This window comes from Musca domestica, unplaced genomic scaffold, assembly GCF_030504385.1.
Source record: "Musca domestica strain aabys unplaced genomic scaffold, Musca_domestica.polishedcontigs.V.1.1 5, whole genome shotgun sequence".
Lineage (NCBI taxonomy): Eukaryota > Metazoa > Arthropoda > Insecta > Diptera > Muscidae > Musca > Musca domestica.
The window spans coordinates 3,027,519-3,053,032 of record NW_026712346.1 but is presented as its reverse complement, the minus strand read 5'-3'; the positions used below and the strand labels follow the sequence as shown (position 1 = coordinate 3,053,032).

The 25,514-nt window shown below is 33.5% G+C and overlaps 2 protein-coding genes across 6 annotated transcripts in view; both read right to left on the bottom strand.

The window, feature by feature from the left end:
* The window catches only part of LOC101888100 (lysine-specific demethylase 6A), a 333,176-nt gene that overhangs the window by 221,105 nt on the left and 86,557 nt on the right, over window positions 1–25,514 (bottom strand). The gene's annotated exons all lie outside the window — the stretch shown is intronic.
* LOC131805000 (uncharacterized) lies at window positions 6,179–12,611 on the bottom strand. The gene is made up of 2 exons (XM_059128239.1): window positions 11,394–12,611; window positions 6,179–7,961 (listed from the first exon to the last, which is right to left on the bottom strand). Exons 1-2 carry the CDS (start codon window positions 12,352–12,354, stop codon window positions 6,892–6,894), a joined length of 2,031 nt encoding a protein of 676 aa, XP_058984222.1. The 5' UTR covers window positions 12,355–12,611; the 3' UTR covers window positions 6,179–6,891.

Sequence of the window (25,514 nt, the reverse complement as noted above, 5' to 3'; positions counted from 1 at the left end):
GTAAGATGGGAATTAATTTTATTTGCCATTTAAATTGTAAGTTGGAGACCCCATAAAGTCCATACTTTTCATCATAGTATAACTCAATGACGATTCAACAAATATTCGATCCCGTGCTACTTTCTTATATTTGTAATTTTTGATGTCTTCACAATTTATTTCATATAGTTGTACATCCCAAATCTACCTTCCCAACCAATATTCTCTTGGGGGTTACAAATTCAATAGAATACAAAATTTTCTTTTCTGACCACACATTAGATGTGAAAGTGGACTTGGGGATACTCCAATGTGGAGACTTTACTTAAATAAATTCCTATGTGGAAATTATTTGTATGATGGTTCCCTACCCCAGGGTAGCATAAATACAATTTTTTAGCCAAATCAATTAATGAATGCGGTCAAGACCAATATGGGCCCTACTCCGAAAATTTCAAGTTTTATGCGAAGAGGTCCTCTACCCCCTTTGAAACAAAGATGCCAAATAAGGGCCCGAAAAATGAAAAAAGTGGCCAACACCCCAAAAATAGCTTAAATCATACGATGGTTATATAAATATGAAATCGGGTTGTACCCTTATCCGTGAATTGTGTTCAATATCATTACCTGCAAAAGTGATTTAAGGTATCTTGAATGTTTGCGAAGAATTTCTGGAAGGATAGAAATCCTTTTCTTACTAAAAGTCCCATTTGCTCTACCACCCTTTATATTTTCCACCCATTATATTTGGTATTTTACTGATTGTACTCCCAAAGAATTTTGCATTTTGAGCTCTCATTGGACGGATTATTGTCACATGAAAGAAGTAGGTCCACGCTTTGAAATGAGCCTCATTAGGCTTTTTCGGTCAGTTTTGTTTGTTTAAATGTGTTCGCATCTTCCAGCTGAACCACGATGTAGGCCCTGGAGTTGAAAGGTAGATGTCAGTTTACATCGTATTTCGCATTTATTTCATTTTTTTGGTAAAAAATTATATATAGTGAAAAATTATTCTTTATTTTGACAAAAGAAGAATAACAAATTGAAAAAATCTTCAACTTGTTCGCTGATTTTTTGCAGCAAATGTTTGTCAATAGAACTTTCGATTTCATTGAATTTTTTTTTCGAATTTTTCCCGATTTGAGAATTTTTGCTATGAGATCTCTTTTTTTGTGATTTTTTAGCGTTAAATTATTTCGATATCATCTATTCCGTTTCGCCACCACATAATTCGGTACTACACTTACATGTAACCCGCCATCAATTTCAGTTCTCAAGAAATCAAGTCAATTAAATTAATTGGTATTAATATTCGAATTCAAAAATAAAATATAAAAAACGCTACAAATGTACATTAGAAAAAAGTAAGTCAAAATTGAAAAAAATTATGCAAAATAAAACATTACTATTGTACATTTCCAAAGTCAAAATGAAAATGTTAATATATCACATTTTTACGCGATTTTTTGGATATTATCCTTTTCGGACAGGAGACAATTCCGAATTTGTATGAATCCATTACGAACTTCATATGCGGAATTTGAAACAATCCCGGTAAATAATATCGCTAAAATTATCAAAATACCGAATATCGGAGGTTACGGTACATGGGGGCTATACGAAGACGTCGACCTACATGGCCCATTTTGTTTCATGCTGCAGTATCTATTACGAACTTCAAATACCAAATTTGAAACGATTCCGGTAAACAATGTAGCTAAAATCATCAAAATACCGAATATCGGGGGGTACCGTTATGTAGGGGCTATACGAAGACGTGGACCTACACAGATTATTTTCTGTCTTAGGCTTTAGTATCCATTAGGAACTTCAAGTGCCAAATTTGAAACAATTCCGGTGAATAATGTCGCTAAACTCATCAAAATACCGAATATCGGGAGGTATCGTTACATGGGGGCTATATGATAACTTGGACCTACATGGCCCATTTACGAACTTAACCTGCCTACTGGCAAAATATACATGTGTGCAAAATTTTAGCCTTCTATTTCACTTTGTTCGAAAGATAGCGTGATTACAACAGACAGACAGACGGACATGGCTTAATCGTCTTAGAATTTTACGCTGATCAAGAATATATATACTTTGTTGGGTCTGACATGAATATTTCGAGGAGTTACAAACGGAACGACAAAATTAATATAGTATGGTGGAGGGTATAAAAATATTGACCACGCCTACATTTACGCCCACTATTTTGATTTTTCTAAAATCCTTATATTTGCCAAATAATGAAGATTTCGATTTAAAAATTATTACACGAGATACTGTTGACTTCCCCCCAGCATTAAGTATTTGTTTGGGCGCTGAGGTACTGACCACGCCTATCTATATATATAGAGAAAAATTGTGTTCGTTGGTAATTGAATCAGTTATGAACAGTTGGAACAATTTTTATAATTTTTTTCTAAATGTATGTTCCATCCCGAGTAAGGTTTTTATGCAAAGAAAAAGTGACCACGCCCAATTTACGCCAATTTTTTCGATTTATCTAAAATGTGCCAAAATTATGAAGATGTCTATTCTACAGTTAGTATACGACATAATCTTCACTCTCCCTCCAACCATAGGTATCTGTATGGGGCCGGAAGAACTGGCCACACCTACTTCTTTAAAGCTATATGAAAAAAAAAAATAAAACATAGAAAAGCATAGTAACACGTCAGTTGAGAACGGCTGGGCCGATCTGACTCAAATTTTCTTTTGGTTATTTGTAATTACAGACAATTTTGATATGGAGTATTATGTAGAATTGTTTCAAAATGTCTTTTGCAAAACATTAAAAATCTCAACGTACTTTTAAATTGAAGCTATGCCTAATGGGGAATAGAAAATCTATATATATATATATATATATATATATATATATATATATATATATATATATATATATATATATATATATAATATATATATATATATATACATATATATATATATATATATATATATATATATATATATATATATATATATATATATATATAATATATATATATATATATATATATATATATATATATATATAGATTTTCTATTCCCCATTAGGCATAGCTTCAATTTAAAAGTACGTCGAGATTTTTAATGTTTTGCAAAAGACATTTTGAAAGAAAGACAAATGAAAGACATTTTGAAACAATTTATATATATATATATATATATATATATATATATATATATATATATATATATATATATATATATATATATATATATATATATATATATATATATATAAATCAATATATATATATATATATATATATATATAAATCAATTGTGGTTCGTTGGTAATGAAATCAGTTGAGAACGGCTGGACCGATTTGCATAATTTTTTGTACAAACGTTCGTCATACCACAAGTTAGGTTCTTTAAGAAAAAAAAATATTGACCACGCCTACTTTTACGCCCACTATTTTGATTTATCTAAAATCTTTATATTTGCCAAATAATGAGGATATCGGTTTGATAATTATTACAGGAGATACTGTTGACTTTCCATCCAACCCTAAGTATTTATTTGGGGCACAGGAACTGACCACAACTACTTTTTAATCTATATATTTGATTCATAGTTGCCATATATATGTTTGGAAATGGTGCAAAGTTGCCATATTTTACTTAAAAAACTTAACGTACGTTGCGACGATGAACATAAAACACGGTGTACTTATTATATATATATATATATATATATATATATATATATATATATATATATATATATATATATATATTTATATCGCCAAAATAACAAGTACACCTGTCCCAGACCGCGTTGCCCGTAGTTTTAGTTTTTGTTCTGTTCTGTTCTTTTAGTCTTTAACGCATAGTTTTTAAAGCATGATAATTCACAGATCTGGCTCACAAAAGTGGCACAATTTTTAGTATAAATGATGACTCATCTAAAGAGAAATAAATATGCATTTCAAAAATGTCAATATAGGTTCACGTAAATAATATAGCACATATATTAAACTGTATACACCAATTGTTTATAATAGTCCCATGTAAGATGGTTCTCTACCCCCAAAGTAGCCTAAACACACATTTTAAGCCAAATCGATTCAAAAATATAATCAAAACCCTCGAAATAAATAAAATCAGGGGGTACCTTTATATAGGTAGCGCCAAAACATTGACATTGAAAATTTTCCGCGAAGAGGTGACCTACAATGTGACCATGACCCTGGAAATAATTGAAATTAGTGGATGCCTTCATACAAGAGTTATACCAAAGCTTGGTCCAATATTTATAATTATTTGAAAGAATGTTTTGTTCTTTCTAAAATCTCAAATTACCAACATTTAAGGAATTAAAAAGGGGCAATGCATACCAACCTGAAACATATTTTGTACAAAATGATTCTTTATGTAACCCATAGGACTGCATTAACTTTTGCGGAGTATAGAGGAAAATATTTGAGGCCCTTTGCGTATGTTTAAGCTATATAAAATGGACCCTAAAAAGTTTGACCCGGGAACCCCAACCCTTTAAAGATTCTTATCTACCAACCTCATGATTGTCTTGGGTGCAGCGATAGCCCATAGTGCCCGTATGAAGTTACCTGTGATTTAAGGTTACGGGTTCGTTTAAGGGCTCGCAAGAATTTTCCAATGATATGATTACTTTTCTTACCAAATTTTCAATTCGCTCCACTGTTTTGTGTAGTACGCATATTACATTGCCTCTTCATATTCGGTAGTTCACTAATTAAAGTCCTAATGAATTTTGCATTGGATGGACTATTTCAATATCTAGTCAATTTTTTGAAGTTTCCGACCACAGGATCGAAAGTAATTTCTAAATAGAAATCCTGGAAATATGACTTTAACTATCAAAAATAAGGTTTCATCGGTTTATTGTATTAAAAAGTAGAAATCTTTGTCAATTAAATTATGACATGTTTTTGTTACAATTTCTACCGAATGAACTGTAAATTGACATTTAATGTTTTGAGTATTGTGAAATCAATACCGGCAATATATATTTAAAAGCACGTTGAGCTTTTAAATGCTTTGATGCTTCGAGAAATATTTTTTAATCAAAATTGAACATGTAACGGCATGTACACAAAATATGCAAAATTTCTCGAGGTTTTTCAATAGGATTTTTTAATTTCAAAAGCCATTCTGAAACAATTCTACACAAAATTTCATATCCAAATAGAACAGTTAATTTGAGTTCTGCAATTTTTCTAGAAACATTTCTCAAAATTTTCTTTCTTGAAAACGTTTCCAGTGTAATTACAAATAACCAAAAGAAAATATGAGTTAAATCAGACCAGTCATCCTCAACTGAAGTTTTACTATGCTTTTTTACATTTTTTACGCATAGATCTAAAAAACTGGGTGTGGCTTGGAGGGAGAGTCAAGATTACGTTGTATATGACTGCTTACAATTTAATTTACTGTTGTTCCCCATTATGCATAGCCCCAATTTAAAAGTACGTCGAGATTTTAAATGTTTTGATGCTTTGAGAAGTATTTTTCAATCAAAATTGTATTGAATATATGCAAAATTTCTCGATTTTTTTAGGAAGAATTTTCAATTTCATAAGGCATTCTGAAACATTTAGGATTTTAGGTAAATCGAAAAAATGGGCGTAAAAGTGGCGTGGTCACTTTTTCTTTGCATAGAAACCAAACTCGGGGCAGGACGACAATTAAAAAAAATATTCATATCCGTCCAGCCGTTCTTAGCTGATTCGTTTACCAATGAACAACAATTGATTTATATATATAGATTAAAAAGTAGTTGTGGTCAGTTCCTCTGCCCCAAATAAATACTTAGGGTTGGATGGAAAGTCAACAGTATCTCCTGTAATAATTATCAAACCGATATCCTCATTATTTGGCAAATATAAAGATTTTAGATAAATCAAAATAGTGGGCGTAAAAGTAGGCGTGGTCAATATTTTTTTTTTTTTCTTAAAGAACCTAACTTGTGGTATGACGAACGTTTGTACAAAAAATTATGCAAATCGGTCCAGCCGTTCTCAACTGATTCCATTACCAACGAACCACAATTGATTTATATATATATATATATATATATATATATATATATATATATATATATATATATATATATATATATATATATATATATATATATATATATATATATATATATATATATATATATATAAATTATAATCATTCTTAATAGTATTATATTTTTTAAAAACTAAAGTGAGTTTCCTCCCTTTGGCGAAACTCGCGTTAAAAAATAACACGTCAATTAAAGTTTGCTGCTGGAATAGAACTAAATCTTTATTTGTCAATGAGTGCAATATACATAATTGTTTATTTTAATTCTAGATACATCGTATGATTATTTATTGGTCTTTTGATTCGATCGTATGATTTGAAATACGATCGATTGTGTGATTTGCAAGAAGGGTGTGGCTTTTTTGTCTAAATGACAGATGGTACGATAATTGTAATATGAATACGATAATTGTAATATGAATATATTGCCAAGTCATTGGAAAGGCATTTTGGTTTGGGTTATAACACCCCCGGACGAAGACTCTTTCCCGTGTTCCAAAGGAGCTGAGGGGAAGGGCATAGTTACTTTTACTTTTACTGTGCTTGATCTATATTTTACATACAGATACAATGCTATAATAAGTATAATTACAGCTGTCAAGACTATTACTGTGTAATTAGTTACTTTCTGTTCAAATTTTATTTCTGATATGAATTCGGTATTTTTAATATGATGATACTGTATTTCCTCTAAAGAATCATATGAATCATTTATCATATGTATGTCTCTGTAGGGATTTGGAATTATTAACATGTTTTGAAACATTACTTTATTGTACCATTTGTCCAATTTTACTTTGCAATTTTCTATGATCAGCATGTGATTTCCAGATAATTTTAATGATTAACAATTTGATTAGTATTTATAGCAATTATAATATTTAAGCCAATTTCGACAACTTTTGGTTTAGTATTTTGTATATAATGACATTTCATGAGCTTATAATTAAACAGATTGGATATACAATCATCCTCAACTTCCCTTAGATTTGGTGTTTCATTAACATCATAATAAATTTTATTATCTTTTGTGATATACAATTTTTCTGCAATATTAATTTGCATTTTTTCTTTATTAGGTATTGGTTGAATATATACTTCTTGGAATATTTTAGGATTATATTGGGGTACTTTTAAGACAAATACTATATTATTTTTGTAAAGGGCTAAATTCATCTTAATTTCTTTCATTTTATCTATGGTTATATTATATATTCTAATTTCTTCATCACTCAGGATATCTCGAGTGAGAATATTTAATTTGGAAGCCAAGATTAGGTCTCTTACTTTATCTAATAATTTGCCCATATGATCAATTTGGTATTTAAGACGGTAAACTTTATCAGCTTTTGCTGTGTTATCTTTAATTGATTTAACGTTTGACATGCTCTTAATCAACAGTTTTGTTTGGTCATTATATAATTTTGTTAAGTTAGCTAATTGATTGTCAAATTGTGTATTTATGTGTATTTGATTATTAGTTTGCGTTATTATATTATGTTCATTCTTCTCCAAATTTTGCAATTGTCTTTCAATCTCTTCTCTATCATTATTATCCATTGTACCATATAGATATTTTAATCCTGTACCAAAAAGATTAATTAAACCTCTTCTATTTCTAGCTTGATGGGGAATAATACTTTTAAGTCGTAAATGTATGTGCTCGATTTCATGCGATAAAAATGAATCATTAATATGCGAAACTTCCTCTCCCAATTCATTCAAAAAATCCATATATTTTGTGGTGTTAAATATGTGAAGAATTTTAATATAGTCATCTATTAACATTTTGTCATTAAGTTGTATCATTGCATATCCGTTGCCTTTATTCAAATCGACTACCTCGAGCTTCTGCGCTACCACTGGGGATATCATCAAGAAAATCGCCAGCAAGGACTTCCAGAGACCTGGAAAGACATTTCCTTTTAATGAACTGGTCTTTATGAAGTATTGTATTTCGGTTATCTAATTTATATTTTTTGTCATTAATTTTCCGTGTAGTCAACTGTTTTATTTTAGTCTCGGTCTTATGAGGGATTGCTGTTCTTCCAAATTTAGTATTAATATCTTCATCCTTTCTTTCTTTATTTCTGTATCTTAACATCTTTTCCTTTGCTGTTTCAATTTCATTATAAACTTTTTCCATATGAATATCTGAGTTATAAAAATGAAGGTCAATGGGTTTCTGTTTCGTAGAAAGATGTAAACTATTGTTGTATGCCTGTAATGCCTGCAAAGGTAAATCATAGTTGTATGCTACATCATTATTTTCCTCCCTAATTTTTAATATTCTAATATTCTCATTTAAACTGCTATGAAAACGTTCAATGTCCGAATTACCAGTATGTCTATGAGGTGTTGTAAAGTGATACTGAATATCATTATCTTCAAGGTGTCCCGTAAATACTGGATTAGAAAACGTCGGGTCATTATCCATAGTAATCTTTTGGGGTTTCTTCATGATGAGGAACAATTTATTTACAGCTTTTATAGCCTGTAATGGTGTTTTGTCAGATAATTCTTCCATTGCTGCATATTTTGTAAATTTGTCAATCATGGTCAAATAAAATATTTGGTTATTAAGATACCAAATATCCAAGTGGTAATGAACATAAGGTCCATGTGGTGTTTCCGTTTTCTCGAATGGTAATTTGACGGGGTTTCTTTCTATTTTGAAATTACATATAACGCAGTTATTTATAATTTTAACAATTTCCTTTTTCATATTCGGATAATAGTATTTCCTTTTTAATTCAATATATGTTTTATCTATTCCTGGATGATTGTTTTCAAATCGGTGGTGTCTATTTATGATTTCTAGGAGTTCTTCGTATCTAACATCTTGCAGAAATTTAGTTGTTAATATGATTTCAAATTGTTTTGTATTTAAAGGATTATCTTTTGTGGTTTTATATTTTTCCTGTAATTTCAATAAAATTTCCGTATCCTCACAATACAATGCTGAAAGATTATTTTCCATGGCTTCATTCAATATTCGTGATATTAATTCGTCGTCGAATGTTTCATAAGCGTATATTTTCCTATTCTTATCAAATATCCGTTCATGTGTCGTCTTATTGTCCTTGGAATTGTCAATTTTTATTTGGTTCTTGTAGTGCTGAAGAGGTTTCTCTGATATCTTAAAGAAATTATGGCCATCTTCGTCAGCACTGTGTATTGTAGAAGTAGGTGAAGGTGGTCTTTTCTTTAAATGTTCATCCAAATGTTTCCTAAGCAGATTCTTCTTACTAAACATTTTATTACATATCTCACATTTATGTTTTCTTTTAGCTGTGATTGCATTAACTTCTCTAATTCTTGAGAGAGCATCAGCTACTTTATTATCCTTTCCTTCTACATGTTTGATGTCAAATTCGTATTCATTTAACCTTATTTTCCAACGGATTAGTTTGGAATTAGGGTCCTTAAGATTTGCCAGCCATATAAGGGGTTTATGATCGGTTCTTAGTTCGAATTTCCTACCGTAAAGATAATGTCTGAATTGCTTAACTGCCCAAACAATTGCAAGTAATTCTTTTTCAACTGTGGAATAATTAATCTCATGACGGTTTAAAGTGCGTGAAGCAAACGCTATTGGTCCATTGCTTTGTGACAGGACGGCTCCTAATGCATAATTACTAGCATCGGTAGTCAGAGTAAAACTCTTTTCAAAATCCGGGTATTGAAGTACCATATCGGACATCAGAATCTGTTGTAACTTCTTAAATGCTTGTACATAGTCAGCATCTTCAGTATTAATTATTGCATCTTTTTTAAGTCTCATGGTCAAGGGTTTTGCAATTTTTGCATAACTTGGGATAAACTTTCTGTAATAACCCGTTAATCCCAGAAAACTTTGTATTTCCTTAACATCTTTTGGTATGGGGAACTCCTTAATACATCTTATTTTATTCGGGTTTGGTTTTATCCCATTATTAGTCACTACATGTCCTAAAAATTCAGTCTCTTTTTTCAAGAAGTCTGATTTATTTAAGGATACTTTTAGATTTGCAACTTCTAATGTTTTCAAAACTTTTCCCAAGTTTTCCATATGCTCCTGTAATGAAGTCGAAAATACTAAAATATCATCCATGTATACCACACATATCCTGTTTATATGCTCTCTGAGCACGTTGTTCATCATTCGCTGAAAAGTTGCCGGAGCATTCTTTAGACCGAATGGCATTCTTATAAATTCATAATGTCCATTTGTTGTAGAGAATGCTGTTTTTTCCCTATCTTTTGGATCTACCTCAATCTGATAAAATCCCTTTGTTAAGTCCAATGTTGTGAAATAGTTAGCTCGACCTAGTTTATCTAGTATGTCGTCAATTACTGGTATTGGATATCTATCATCTTCAGTGATAGCATTCAATTTTCTATAGTCTATAACAGTTCTCCATTCCTTGTTTCCTACTTTATCTTCCTTCTTGGGTACTACCCAGATAGGAGAATTATATGGAGATGAACTATGCTTTATTATACCTTGTTCTAGCATTTCATTCATTTGTCGATCTACCTCTTCAGTATGTATTGCTGGATACCTATATGATTTCGTATATACAGGGCCATGATCTCCTGTTTCTATCTTGTGCTTTATCTCATTGGTAAAGGTCAGATCATCTCCCGGATGGTAAAAGGCATTTTCATATTTAGTTATTAATCTTTGGAGCTCTGATTTTTCTTCTGTATTTAGGTGGTCTGTCCTTAGCTGCTCAGTAATTCCTAGTATGTTAATATGATGGAGTTCTGGCAATGTTTGTAGTGAAAATTCGTCATCTTCAGAATCTCCTTCAAAATATATCCTGAACTTTTGACCGTTAATACTTACTTCTTTTTTCCTATAATCAATTACAGAACAATTTTCTTGTAATGTTTGGTTGCCTAATATTCCATCGAAGAATTTGTGAAAGGTATACACCCTAAATGTTGTACCTGAATTAAGGGGAATCTTAATAGAATTTTTTGGAAAATGGGCATTGCGGTCAACCGTAATGACACCTGCTGCAGTTTTAATGTATATTGGAGTGTGAGAATTTTTTATATACTGTGGAGGACAATGATCTTTACATATTAGATTTTCTGTGGAACCCGTGTCAATTAATAATCTTGTTTTCCTTGATCTTCCTTTGAGTATGATATAGGGAAGTCCGGTGGCTCCTTGTAAGGAACTAACCGAAAATTTTCCGCTTTGGCTTCAAAATTTTCATTAGTACCATACTCATATTCAGAACTGTATTGATCTTCTTTATTATCCTGATATACACTGTCTTGATACAAATCATCTTGATACATTTCGCTTATCTCTATTTTATTGTTAATACCTTCTAAATTCTTACATGATTTCTGCTCCTGGTGGTGTGTCTGCCTTTTTGATTGTTGAGATGCATCAACATCCATTGATTCATGCTTTTGTTGATATGATGTTGGAGGCTGTTGTCTGATTTGTGGTTGCTGAGGCTTGTAGTAAGGTTGTTGCGATCCATGTTGCTGGAAATTTGGTTGTACAATTCTCGGCTGCCAATGTTGTTGTTGTTGGTAATGTGGCTGCATTATCCTTGGTTGCCAATGTTGCTGTTGTTGGTAATGTGGCTGCATTATTTTTGGTTGCCAATGTTGTTGTTGTTGTTGGTAATGTGGCTGCATTATCGTTGGTTGCCAATGTTGCTGTTGGGGACTTGGTTGTGGTTTGTCCTTCTTCTTTTCGTTGTTCAGGAATCCCGCAGAGCTCAATTCATGCAAAGCTTCCTCCATACTTTGTGGTTTTAATGCGCATAATACAGTCCTCATATGGATTGGAAGACGTGTTATAAAAGTCTTCAGACCAGTTTGGATATTCCTATCGACTTCATCCAATCGATTCTCCTGACCACATTTTTGGTTAAGAATTGCTAGTTTGTGTTGGATGTGGTTGTAGAAATCCATAGTATCTCCTTTATACTGCGCTGCTCTCAGTTCCTGATATAATTGGTCCACAGTGGCAAAGCCACCAAAGTTGGTATTTAGCATCGCTTTTATGTCAGTCCAAAGGGTCAAATGGGGATGAACCTCCATTGCTCTTCTGGCGTTTCCAGTTAGTTTTGATTTTACGATGTTCATACACATTCTTTGAGCTTGTTCGTTGTATAACATTAATGTAGGAATTATGTCATCTACATTTGTTATGAATGTTGTGAGGTCTTCCTTCTTCCCATCAAATTCCCTTAGTTTTTCAATATATGTAAGGGGATTGATGTCTAGCGTACGTAATTGTATGTTGTTTTGCGCTGGGTTAAGGGCTGGTTGATTTGCGTTATTCATTTTGTTTCAATTTTTTTTATAATCTTATTAATGTTCCAAATTTCACTTCGTTGCTATTTTTTGGCTATTTGTAAGTCTTTTAATGTTTTTTAGTTTTCCTCTAATGTTTTACCACTTTCACTTTTTAAGTTTCGTAATTATTTCTTATATTGTAATTATTTGCTTTTTTAAATTTGTAACAATTTGTTAATCTTAAAAATTTATTTCTCTCTTATTAGGATGTGATGTCCACTTTTAACTTTTCCTAGTTTTCTTGTTTAACGTAATTTTGTTAACTTGTTTCTTTTTTACTATTCACTAAAATGTTTCTTTAATCACTAAGTTTATTGTCCCTTTCCGGAGGACTTATCCTTTTACGTAGGATTTCGTTTCACGGACTACCAAACGATCATGGTAATCCTACCGACTGCGCCAATTATAATCATTCTTAATAGTATTATATTTTTTAAAAACTAAAGTGAGTTTCCTCCCTTTGGCGAAACTCGCGTTAAAAAATAACACGTCAATTAAAGTTTGCTGCTGGAATAGAACTAAATCTTTATTTGTGAATGAGTGCAATATACATAATTGTTTATTTTAATTCTAGATACATCGTATGATTATTTATTGGTCTTTTGATTCGATCGTATGATTTGAAATACGATCGATTGTGTGATTTGCAAGAAGGGTGTGGCTTTTTTTTCTAAATGACAGATGGTACGATAATTGTAATATGAATATATTGCCAAATCATTGGAAAGGCATTTTGGTTTGGGTTATAACATATATATATATATATATATATATATATACTCAAAACATTAAATGTCAATTTACAGTTCATTCGGTAGAAATTGTAACAAAAACATGTCATAATTTAATTGACAAAGATTTCTACTTTTTAATACAATTTATGGAGTCCCTAACTTTTATAAACCGATGAAACCTTATTTTTGATAGTTAAATTAAAGTCATATTTCCAGGATTTCAAAATTCATTAGGACTTTAATTAGTGAACTACCGAATATGAAGAGGCAATGTAATATGCGTACTACACAAAACAGTGGAGCGAATTGAAAATTTGGTAAGAAAAGTAATCATATCATTGGAAAATTCTTGCGAGCCCTTAAACGAACCCGTAACCTTAAATCACAGGTAACTTCATACGGGCACTATGGGCTATCGCTGCACCCAAGACAATCATGAGGTTGGTAGATAAGAATCTTTAAAGGGGTGGGGTTCCCGGGTCAAACTTTTTAGGGTCCATTTTATATAGCTTAAACATACGCAAAGGGCCTCAAATATTTTCCTCTATACTCCGCAAAAGTTAATGCAGTCCTATGGGTTACATAAAGAATCATTTTGTACAAAATATGTTTCAGGTTGGTATGCATTGCCCCTTTTTAATTCCTTAAATGTTGGTAATTTGAGATTTTAGAAAGAACAAAACATTCTTTCAAATAATTATAAAAATTGGACCAAGCTTTGGTATAACCCTTGTATGAAGGCATCCACTAATTTCAATTATTTCCAGGGTCATGGTCACATTGTAGGTCACCTCTTCGCGGAAAATTTTCAATGTCAATGTTTTGGCGCTACCTATATAAAGGTACCCCCTGATTTTATTTATTTCGAGGGTTTTGATTATATTTTTGAATCGATTTGGCTTAAAATGTGTGTTTAGGCTACTTTGGGGGTAGAGAACCATCTTACATGGGACTATTATAAACAATTGGTGTATACAGTTTAATATATGTGCTATATTATTTACGTGAACCTATATTGACATTTTTGAAATGCATATTTATTTCTCTTTAGATGAGTCATCATTTATACTAAAAATTGTGCCACTTTTGTGAGCCAGATCTGTGAATTATCATGCTTTAAAAACTATGCGTTAAAGACTAAAACAACAGAACAGAACAAAAACTAAAACTACAGGCAACGCGGTCTGGGCCGTTAAGTAAAATATGGCAACTTTGCACCATTTCCAAACATATATATGGCAACTATGAATCAACAAGTGAACAAATGCAAAAATCCCGTTACTTTTTGTTTCTGTTTTATTTTTGTGCTAAAGTTCGTATTTTGGCTGACCAAAATAATAAGTACAATTTCGATTTTTCAATATTTACCTCTTGCTGAGTGCATTTTAATAAAGGTTTGTTATTTAACTAATTTTCCTTATCAAAATTAAAACAAATTGCACCACAATTTTATCGGTAGGTGGATCGAAATAAACACTGTTCTCCAGAAGAAAGAAGACTAGTGACAAAATCACTTGATAGATCAGTGTGTTTTGTCCAAAGTGCGTTGAAACCCAAAAAAACTAAAGAAACACGCGGTAGGCCAAATAAGACATCGCATATAACGGATTGCCTTATTGTCACCCTCGCAAAAAGATATCCCTTTATATCCTCTCGGGAAATTTCTGCGGACGAATGCAATGTGATATCCGCTCGAACTATTCGGAGAAGACTTGCAGATGCCAAATTGCCAGGACGAATAGCCAGAAAGGTTCCACTGCTTCGTAAAAACAATTGATGATGTGGTTATTTTTCGCAAGAGAACATTTGGGTTGGTGCAGATCCGTACATGAAAAAAATGGCGAAATAATCTATGGAGCGTTGAAACCAAAATAAATTTATTTGGAAATGATAATGGAAGGAACGTTCGTCGCCCCAAAGGAAAAGAATTTCATGTTCGGTTTACAAAAAAGACAGTCAAACATGGGGGTGGAAGCATAATGGTATGGGGCTGCTTTTCTTGGAATGGCGTTGGTCCAATATATTGTATTACTGATACAATGACCAGATTCGAGTACAAAAATATATTGGAGACTATAATGTTACCATATGCTGAAGAAGATATGCCACTTATATGGGTGTTTCATCAGGACAACGATCCGAAACACACATCCCGGTATGTCAAAGATTGGTTTCAGCAAAATAAAATAAAACTCCTAGACTGGCCTAGCCAGTCTCCTGACCTCAATCCCATAGAAAACGCATTAGTACACAATCGTTCCAAAATAAAGACCAACTTTGGGATTTTGTACAAAAAGCTTGGTATAAAATACCTGTTGATACCTGCCGTAAGCTTGTAAGTAGTATGCCAAAAAGAATACAGAAGGTCATAGCAAATAAAGGTGGATATACTGGATACTAATGTTATAAGCAATACTGATAAAAATTTAACCTAAAAATTCCTGAAATACTTACTGTAATAAGTTTGCTTATGTTGTAAGAATGGAATAAAAAAATAGTTTTGCATTACATTAAATACATTTTTTTAATTTACCTGAACATATACAAATAAAATGATGTACTTATTATTTTGGCCATACGTATATATATATATATATATATTTTTTTTTTTTTGCAAAATAGTTAGGCTTAATACCATAGTTGTTGTTTTCATAAAAACAAGGCAACATACCATGGTTTCGAAAACTTTGGAGTTATTTTAAAATATCTCCTATGAGAAAAACGTTTTTCACCCAAGTGAAGATATGAATAGAAGAGAGACCGAATAATTGAATTACACCAAAATTCTTTTGGCATTTGTTCCAAATCTCTCCACTGGTTATGTATTCGTTTACCTGTACGAAATAGCATAACCATGTAATTTAGTTTTGTCTGTTACAACACAGAAATATTATTTTTATTTTAAAACTCCGCAATGCCAGATATAAAGTGTATATTTAACAAGAAGGGCTATTTTTTCAAATCAATGTAAATCAGATGTAATGATATAGACTCATGTGTGAGAGCAATATAAACAAAAAAAACAGCTAAGTTCGGCCGGGCCGAACTTTTAATATCCTCACCATTTGGAAGGAACATGAAAAATTTCAAAAAAAAAAAAAATTCCAAAAACTAAGTGGTAGTAATGAAAACCGTTATATGAAATTTTTTTCCATAGCTTGTAGTACCCATTAAGAACTTCAATACGAAATTTGAAACGATTCCAGTGGATAATGTTGGTGAAATCCTCAAAATACCGAATATAGGGAGCTACCGTTATATGGGGGCTATACAAACATTTTTGTCAGAGTCTGTAGTACCCATTATAAACTTCAAATATGAAATTTGAAATGATTCCGGTAAATAATATCGCTAAAGTCATGAAAATATCGAATATCGGGAGGTACCGTTATATGGGGGGGTGGTGGTTATCTGAAAACGTGGGCCCGTTTACGAACTTTGTAGGGTCTATTATGAATAATTCGAAGAGTTACAAACGGAATGACAAAGTTAATATACCCTTCCGGCCGATTATCGGAAGAATAGCTGGATGCTACCGGATGCGTCCACAGGTAGCGGATAGTGGAACGCCCAATAGATATATTGGGCAGCTGCGAATAAATAAGCAGTCGCGGACATCTCAGCGGTACCGAGGGGAGAGTCTCGGAACAAATACCCGAGTGCCCATGATCCCTGATTCGACGCTGGGGAGTTACGTAAACCGTGCCCATTAATGTTCCTCGGTTGACTGTATTCGTACGGTTGCCTCACTGATACCTGGGCGCCTCAGTGACTACCAGGCTTAGTTGCCAAGTCCTTGCCATGGTAGGAAGGCTATGCCATGGTGAACCTCGTCTCCTCCAAGTCCGACTTTTTCATATGGAGAAAAACAATTATACAAACAAAAACAAACCCCCAACTACCACCAATGACACTATTGCTTCCAAGGAAGCAAGGCCGGCCACAGGACACGATTTCCACCTCGGGAGGGGGATGACTCTATACTGAATTACAGTGACGTCATCCATGACAGTATTCAGCAACATAGTGAACAATTGTCCGTTCTCCTGGAAAGGACAAAAACGCTAAGGCTCAGTCAGGAAAGTGTTCCTTCTGGCTTTGGAAATGACTCACCACTTTCGGATGAGAAACTTGACATCACGGTCATTTCCTCGTCTCAAAGTGGTAAGTCATTTCAAAAGGCCACTAAGAACACTCCCAGCGAAACTTGCGCAGAGTCCCAAATCCAGGAGGGATCATCGTCGGTCACCTCCGATGTTACTAGCCTCGATCGGCAAGACGCCATCAATGTAGGTACTGGCAGGGATCCTACCAGAAACACTACCTCTCATGATGGCGCCGACCTGAATTAGACTAAAGCAACGCGGGGCTATAAAAGGTCGGTAAATTATTGTAAAAATTTCGGCCAAGACCCCGCGCAGATAACGGAGAGAGAGAGTATTCTGATTAAGATGAACCTCAAGGTAATTGCAAAGTTCGAAAAGAACCACCCGCATGTAATATGTAATAGGGGCAACGATGCACATTTCAAATCAAAGATAGGGCAGAGATCATTGACCTCACCCTAACTAATAAGGATGAATCTCTTACACAAGACTGGAAAGTTTCTCCTAAGTGCTCGTTTTCAGGCCACTGGAAGATAGTTTTAAAAATCTTAGTAGAGGGTATTCATCGAAGACCCCGGGAAAAAAATGTCAACCAGTTTGGTGGTCAAAACATTTAGTCAATTTAAGGAGGCATAGTAGGCGACTGTATAATAGGGCCAACAAGACCAAACTACGTACGGACTGGGATGCCTATAAGGCATCCTTTAACAAATGCAGCAGTGAGATCAAGAAGGCCAAGCGCACCTCTTGGTATGCTTCACGGAGTCGATAGAAAGTGTCAACGATGCCTCCAGTTTTCGTAAAGTCCTTTCGAAGGATCCTAAATCCATAGAAAGTACTAAACGGACTGACGGCACATGGACTGACTCTGGGATAGAGACTCTTAACCTGCTAGCCAACACACACTTCCCTGGCTTTATCGATACGGCAAGCAATCGGCAAACCGATCAAGTGCATCGTGATCATACGGTTAGAGACCAAAACCTGGCTGACAGAATTGTAAGCTTACCCAAAATTATGTGGGCTATAGACACATTCAAGCCTTTTAAATCTCCAGGACCACAGTATTATTCCCGCTATGATCCAGCGTGTCTCAGCGTCAATATCCCCAATACTGGGGGAGTTTTTCATGCACCATCCCCAAAAGAATCTGGCCCACACTCTCAGAGAATAGAACAAGGTCATCGGGCAATACTTAGTGGCTGAAATAGACCATAACATTTGTATTAAATAAAAGTCAAATTTTCCATTAAACCGCGAATATTTTTAATCCAGGCGAAATCACAAATAGACGAACAGGTCAATTCTGACCGTTAGTAAATGTATCGGATATGTATAGCGAATAATATACAATGTATATATACAAAGGTAGAGGATGTTAGCTAGAATGCTTGTATCTTAAAAATGGCTAAGCCGATTTTGACAAATTTTGTCAATTCGGAATGCCCTCTTGGCATATAAAAAACACGCATAAAAAGATGCCAATACGGATGTAAATATAGATTTTGTAGTATTTTGTGATTTTATTTTTTCACATTTTTTATCGTCAGATTTTTTCAATTTGACTTAAAATATTGAAGTGTATATTTTATCATATTTTTTCACCTTAAAACACAATATTCTGTTAGATATTACATACAGATTGTAATTATCGTCTGATCCTCACGAAAATTTTACACAAGGGTAGGGTTAGGGTCAGAAGGGCTAGGCCTATTGTTTCCAAAGATGTATATATATATATATATATATATATATATATATATATATATATATATATATATATATATATATATATATATATTTCGTTTGAAAAATGAGATGTCTGTCTTGGGAATCGTTACTGGGTGTTTAGAGAGCAAAGCTGGCATGCTTACCACTGCGCCACAACCAGCAAGCATTTGGAAGTGAGTGACTCACTTCCATTTTAAGATGCCTACTTTCTATCGTCACGTAGTTACTACTTAGTGGCGCCAAGAAAGATAAAAGAAGGTGTCGCGTGTGCAAACACTGTCTAGTGACTGCCATCGGATAAAACAGTGATAGTTTGCAATCATTTACGAGTTGAACAAAAATAAAGCTTTATTCTATCTGAGGAATATAAGACACTGTGCAGTGGTAAGCATGCCAGCTTTGCTCTCTGAACACCTCGGTTCGATTCCCAATCCAGACATCACATTTTTAAAACGAAAAAAAATGTTTGAGCATTTCATCTAATTTGTAATAGTTCCATGCAAATGAACATTGGAAAAAGAGACAATAACAATAAAAAATAAATGCTTAAGTCTAGAGTAATTTTTTTTTTAGTTTTTTTCACTTCCAATAACTATCGAGGAAGTGACTTCCGCGATCATTAGAAAACTATCGCGGGCGTGGTTCATCTCTTCCCGAAGGATGCTCCTTCCGGGGTGAGAAAGCGATATCCAACGCGATGATTTCTATCCCTTAGGCGTGACTTCTAAGTGATTTGGGGGATAGTTTTTGCTTGCTGGGCAGTGTCTTATATTCCTGTATCTTAAAATGGAAGTGATTTACTCACTTCCAAATGCTGGCAGGGTTCGCACACACATTACAAACGAGTGCGAGCACACAACAACGATCGTTCACTGCGTTGGTGGTTGAAATCAGTTTTGACAATCGCCTTGCTAGCATTTGGATGTCACTCACTCTTCCATCTGACAGTGATAGTTTGCAATCATTCACGAATTTAATATAAATAAGACTTTATTCTATTTGAGGAATATAAGAAACTGTGACGCGGTGGCAAGCATGTCCGCTTTGCTCTCTAAACACCCAGGATCAAATTCCAAGACAGACCTCATATTTTTCAAACAAAAACAAGTTAAAAAGCAGTAAGTTCGACCAGGTCAAACTTTGAATACCCTACACCATTTGGAATGCTTTTGAAATTTTCAATAAATAAAATCCGTTAAAAATTCTATCAAAATCCTAAAATACCGAATATAGTCGTTGTATTGGGGTCTCTACGACGTGAACCTACATAGGCCTTGCTTGTCATAAGCCACTACCATATTCAAATTCAAAACTTGAAATAAATGGATAATAATGTAGCTAAAAGCATCAAAATACCGTATGTGGGGAGGTACCATTTTATCGGAGCTATACGAAGACCTGGACCTGCATAAACAATTTTCTGTCGTAGGCTGTAGCATCCATTAAGAACTTCAAATACGATACCTCAAACAATTTCGTTGAGTATTGTAACTAAAATCGTCTGAATACCGAATATAGGGAGGTACTGATATATGGGGCCTATAAAAAGACCTGGACCTGCATAGGCAATTTTTTGTCACAGACTGTAGTTCACATTACGAACTCTAAATACGTAATTTGAAACATATCCGGTCGCTAAAATCGTCAAAATACCGAATATAGGGAGGTACCGCTGTATGGGGCTGTACAAAGACGTGGACCTGCACAGACCATTTTCTGTCTTAGGCTGTAGTATCCATTTCGAACTTCAAATACCAAATTTGAAACAATTCCGGTGAATAATGTCGCTACAATCATAAAAATAGCGAATATCGGGAGGTACCGTAATATGGGGCATATTTTTCTGTCATAGGCTGTAGAATCCATTACGAACTTCAAATACAAAATTTGAAACAATTCCGGTGAATAATATCGCTAAAATCATCAAAATGCCGAATATAGGGAGGTACCGTTATATGGGGGCTATATTAAAACATTTACCTATATGGCCCATTTACGAACTTAACCTGCCTGCTGCCAAAATAAACATGTGTGCAAAATTGTAGCCTTCTATCCCAATTTGTTCGAAAGATAGCGTGATTACAACAGACGGACGGACAGATCGACTTAGAATTTTGCGCTGATCAAGAATATATATACTTTGTTGGGTCTGACATGAGTATTAATTCTACAGTAAAAAAATTAAATTTTTGTTTTCGCTTCCAATAACTATCGTCTTGCACGATTATTAGAAGTAACGCTGTATGCGCTAGTGTCTTACACGATTATTAGAAGTAACGCTGTATGCGCTATTTAGTCATGCTTAAAACTATCGCGGGCGTGGTTTACTTCTTCCCGAAGGATGCTCCTTCCGGAGTGAAAAAGCGATACCAAACGCGATGATTTCTATGGCTTAGATGTGACTTCTAAGTTATTTGCGGCATATTTTATGCTTGCTGGACGCTCAACAATGCCAACGAACGTTCGCGATTGATTGTGATCGCTCATTTTGCCGGTTGTGCGTGTGTGCAGTAAACAATTGTGTTTAGATTATGGTGAGACATGTTATTTTTTGTTTTTTACGCTGATTTAAAAATTAGGCAAAGTGTTAAGTATAGATAAAGCAAAACTTGTTTCATACAATAAAGAAAAAAAAAACATTTCTATATGCCTTTTGTAAAAAGGAACTTAAAGGGTACATATTAGGAAACATTAAAAGATATTACGAGGCCAGTCATAGTCAGATTTACTCGAGGCATCTACAAGTGTTAAAAATATAACCAAATCAAATCCTTACAATATTTTGGACTTGTAGCCTATCTCAATTCAAAATAATGGCAATATTCGCCAAAAACGAATATATAATTTAACATATAGACAAATTCTACATTTCGCAACGAATTACTTGACTGCTGGAAAGGTCTGTCAACTAAAGAAAGATATTTGTTTAATCTGGCTGAAATAGTTTTAGCAGTTCCATCAAGTCAAGTGTAGGTAGAAAGAGCATTTAGTGCACTTTTCACGATTGTAAGCAAACAGCGCACAATACTAAGCAGTGCCACAAGTGGGTTATGGGGAAAAAGTATAATAATTATTGTCCCTTCGAACAAGCAATACAAAAATCAATTTTGTAAACAGCATCATAAACGTTCTGCCGGTTCAAAAAATGCAAACAGCGTATCCCGAACATTTAAAAATACGACCATCTCGCATGAGCTCATTTTGTGTTCTAAAAAACGAACGTTCGTTCTCCGCACCTTGAAAAAACATGTGATACACCTTTATTAATTTTCAAAAAAGACAACACATCCAACATTAATCTCGCATTTTTAACAACTAGTCTACTATATGTCGATTGGTCACCAGTTTTTACTGATGCTTCCAAGAATGATTTTACAACTGCATATGCAGTTGTAAATAATGCTGGCAAGAAACGTTGATTTTCACTGACAGCTTATCTGCTATAAAATTAATACATAATATATCAAATATCAAATGGGCTTGCATTAACAAACAAGGAACATACTTACATCCAACAACAATAAAATAAAACTTACTTGTGTACATCGAGGACATGTTGGTCAATGTACATGCTGACTCTGCTGCAAAGCTTGCATGCGGTTCCCCATTGTTCTTTGAAAATATCACAGAAAATATTGATCTCAAAAAAGACTTCATGAACATCGCTTAGCCAACATGAAAAGTTTTAAACATCACCACTATAGTGATATTAACCCATAAAACCAAGCAGCAGTGTATCCTACGAAGACTGAGAAAAATAACATTTAGATTTTTTTCCCGTTTACACATAGTGCATTCAATTATAACACATCAACATCTAATCAATAAGAATGCGGATAAAAAAAGTCCCAAATGCGGAGCTGATGTTGACGTCAAGCACATTCTTACATCTTGCAGTAAACTATCCCAACAACACGCACTTTTGCAGAGCAGAGGCGTTAAATTACTTAAAACCTTCACTCAAGGGGACATTGAATTTAATTTCACCAGTTTAAAACTCAGAATCAATTTGACCGCGCAAAAGGTTGATGATAAAAATACATGTTAGTATTAATCGACTTTTCCCTAGTGTAGTAAGATCGATAAGTTTTAGCCGGCTCTCATAAGGTGGAAGAAGTTCATTTGAATTCCATCCTAAACCTCTCAGAGCAAACAAAATAAATTGAACCTGTACTTCTTGAATATTTTTTATAGAAAGGACTCCAAAGCACGCAACCATATTCTAAAGTAGGTCGAATAAGGCTGATAAATAAGCGTTTGGCCACATAAGGATAATCGAATTCCCTTGACCGCCGTTTTATAAATCCTAGTAACGATTTAGCTTTATTAACACAAGACTCTATATGTAAATTAAAACGTTATTTATTGTGTAATATGTCACCAAGATTAAGAAACGAGCCTACATTATCCAATTTGTACGAACTTATATATGAAATAGTTGTAAACCATATGCCGAGATCTATACAAAGACATTTTTTTTAAATTTAATGACATTCCATTGGCACTACACCAATTTGCAAGATAGTACAAGTCATGTTGCAATTAAGTTATTGGTTGTGAGAATTAAGAGTGCAGAAAAGCAAACATTAATATTTTGGAGTGGCAAATAATAGATGGAAGGTCATTTAAATGCGAAAAGTAGTGGACCTAAATGCTACCTTGAGGAACACCAGAAAATACTGTAGAGAGTGTTATTAAATGAATCCTTTTGGGTTATGCAAATAAGACGATATCCATTTTAGAAGAATTGTATAGAAATCCATTATGTCAAGTTTATATATTAACAAATTATGCACAACCGTATGGACAGCTTTACTGAAATCAGTATATAATGTCAGTTTGGAGATTATTTGACAATATGTGAAAATTACAGACCAGTTCTAATAAATTTGCCAAGTTGATCTTCCTTTAACAAAACCATGCTGATGTTTTGCTACTATAGATTTAACGAAGTGAGTTATTCATTGCGTAACCAAACGCTCAAAAATTTAGGAATTGCAATACCCCTATAATTTTTAATACCACATCTACTGTCAGAACGCCAAATTACAGAAAAATAACCTGATTAGCGAAGTATTAAAAATACTTGTTAGAGGAAGATATAGCTGATCTTATAACATAATAAAAATCAAATCAAAAATATGTTTATTTACATTTTATTAGTACAGTATGGTAGTAATTTAAAAAGCAAAAACTTAACATTTTAACTCATTTAAAGTAAAAATAAATATTAAAAGAGATCATATGTCAATGTCAAAGCCAAACTCGTACACCCCGTACAATTGAAAGTATTTTTAGACACTAATATTTTGTATGCATTCCTTTACTTTTTTTATCATTTGTAGACTATTTGGTATACTTTTAGCAAGTTTTTTTTTTTTTGCAAAAGCTAGCTTCAATCTTTTGCCATTCTTTCAACAAATCTTTCTTCAAATCTTCTTTGCAAGATATGGTATGCTGGCGGATTTTTCCATCGAGATAGCTCCATAAATTCTCTCATTCTTTCAAAATGTTAAGTACATTGTCTGATCCATAATACCCACAATAAAATGCAATACACCAGGTCCAGAGGCTGAAAAACAACCACACACCATTACTGTCCCACCTTCTGTAGGCTTCATATTTTTGGCAAGGAGCGCTTCATTTGCCTTTCTCCGTACATAAGGCCAGCAATCTTAACCAAAAAGGTTGAAATTGCTCTCGTCCGTGATCAGCACATTCTTTCAAAATGAAAAATCTTTTGATATGTGCTCCTTGGCAAATCGCAATCTTACTTCTTAATTTCGCTTGCTGATTAGAGGTTTATGTCTAGCTCTTCTTTCATTGTAATTCTACTTATGCAGTATATTTCTTATTATTTGAGGGCAACATACTTTTCCCAAATCCTTTTCAGCAATGTTCGCGAGTTTCGGTGCACACAAAAATATATCCTTTTTGATCTGCCGTAAAATCTACTTCTCATTACACAAGGTGAATATTTTATTATTTGCCGGTCAAGTTTCTACACATCCATCTGTTTGAACCGTTTTATGATGTACTGAACAGTGGATCGGCTTCTACTAACAATCGCAGATATATCGCGATTTATGAAAAAAAAAAAAAAAACAGTAAACTTTTGTTCTACGGCTAGTTCTAGTACCCAATACACTAATAAAAATATAGGTTTCTTCTGGCAGTGAATTGTTTGAAAATTGTTTGCTAAGTGTATGAGTTTCGCTTGGATCTACTGTATTTTGAAAAAAAAAATCTGCAAACATGTCTGCTATTCAATTAGGTTCTCATGATTCTCTACTGGAAATTCAGGGAATTTTCTTTTAGAATTAATGAATATTTAGAAGTTTTTAGGATTTTTAAATTTTTTAAATAACATGCTTTTTAGGTTACGTAAGCGCGTAAGTTGTGGCGTAAACCAAGCTGGACCAATATCACAGCCCATTTTCACAAGTAGGACTGATTTTATAAAAGCTTGAAATACGAATTTGATTGGAATCGGACATACGTATCGTGTTTTGTGCATCAAAAAAGCAAACAAATTTTTTAGACAATCACATCACACAGTCCAAATTTAACTGAAATG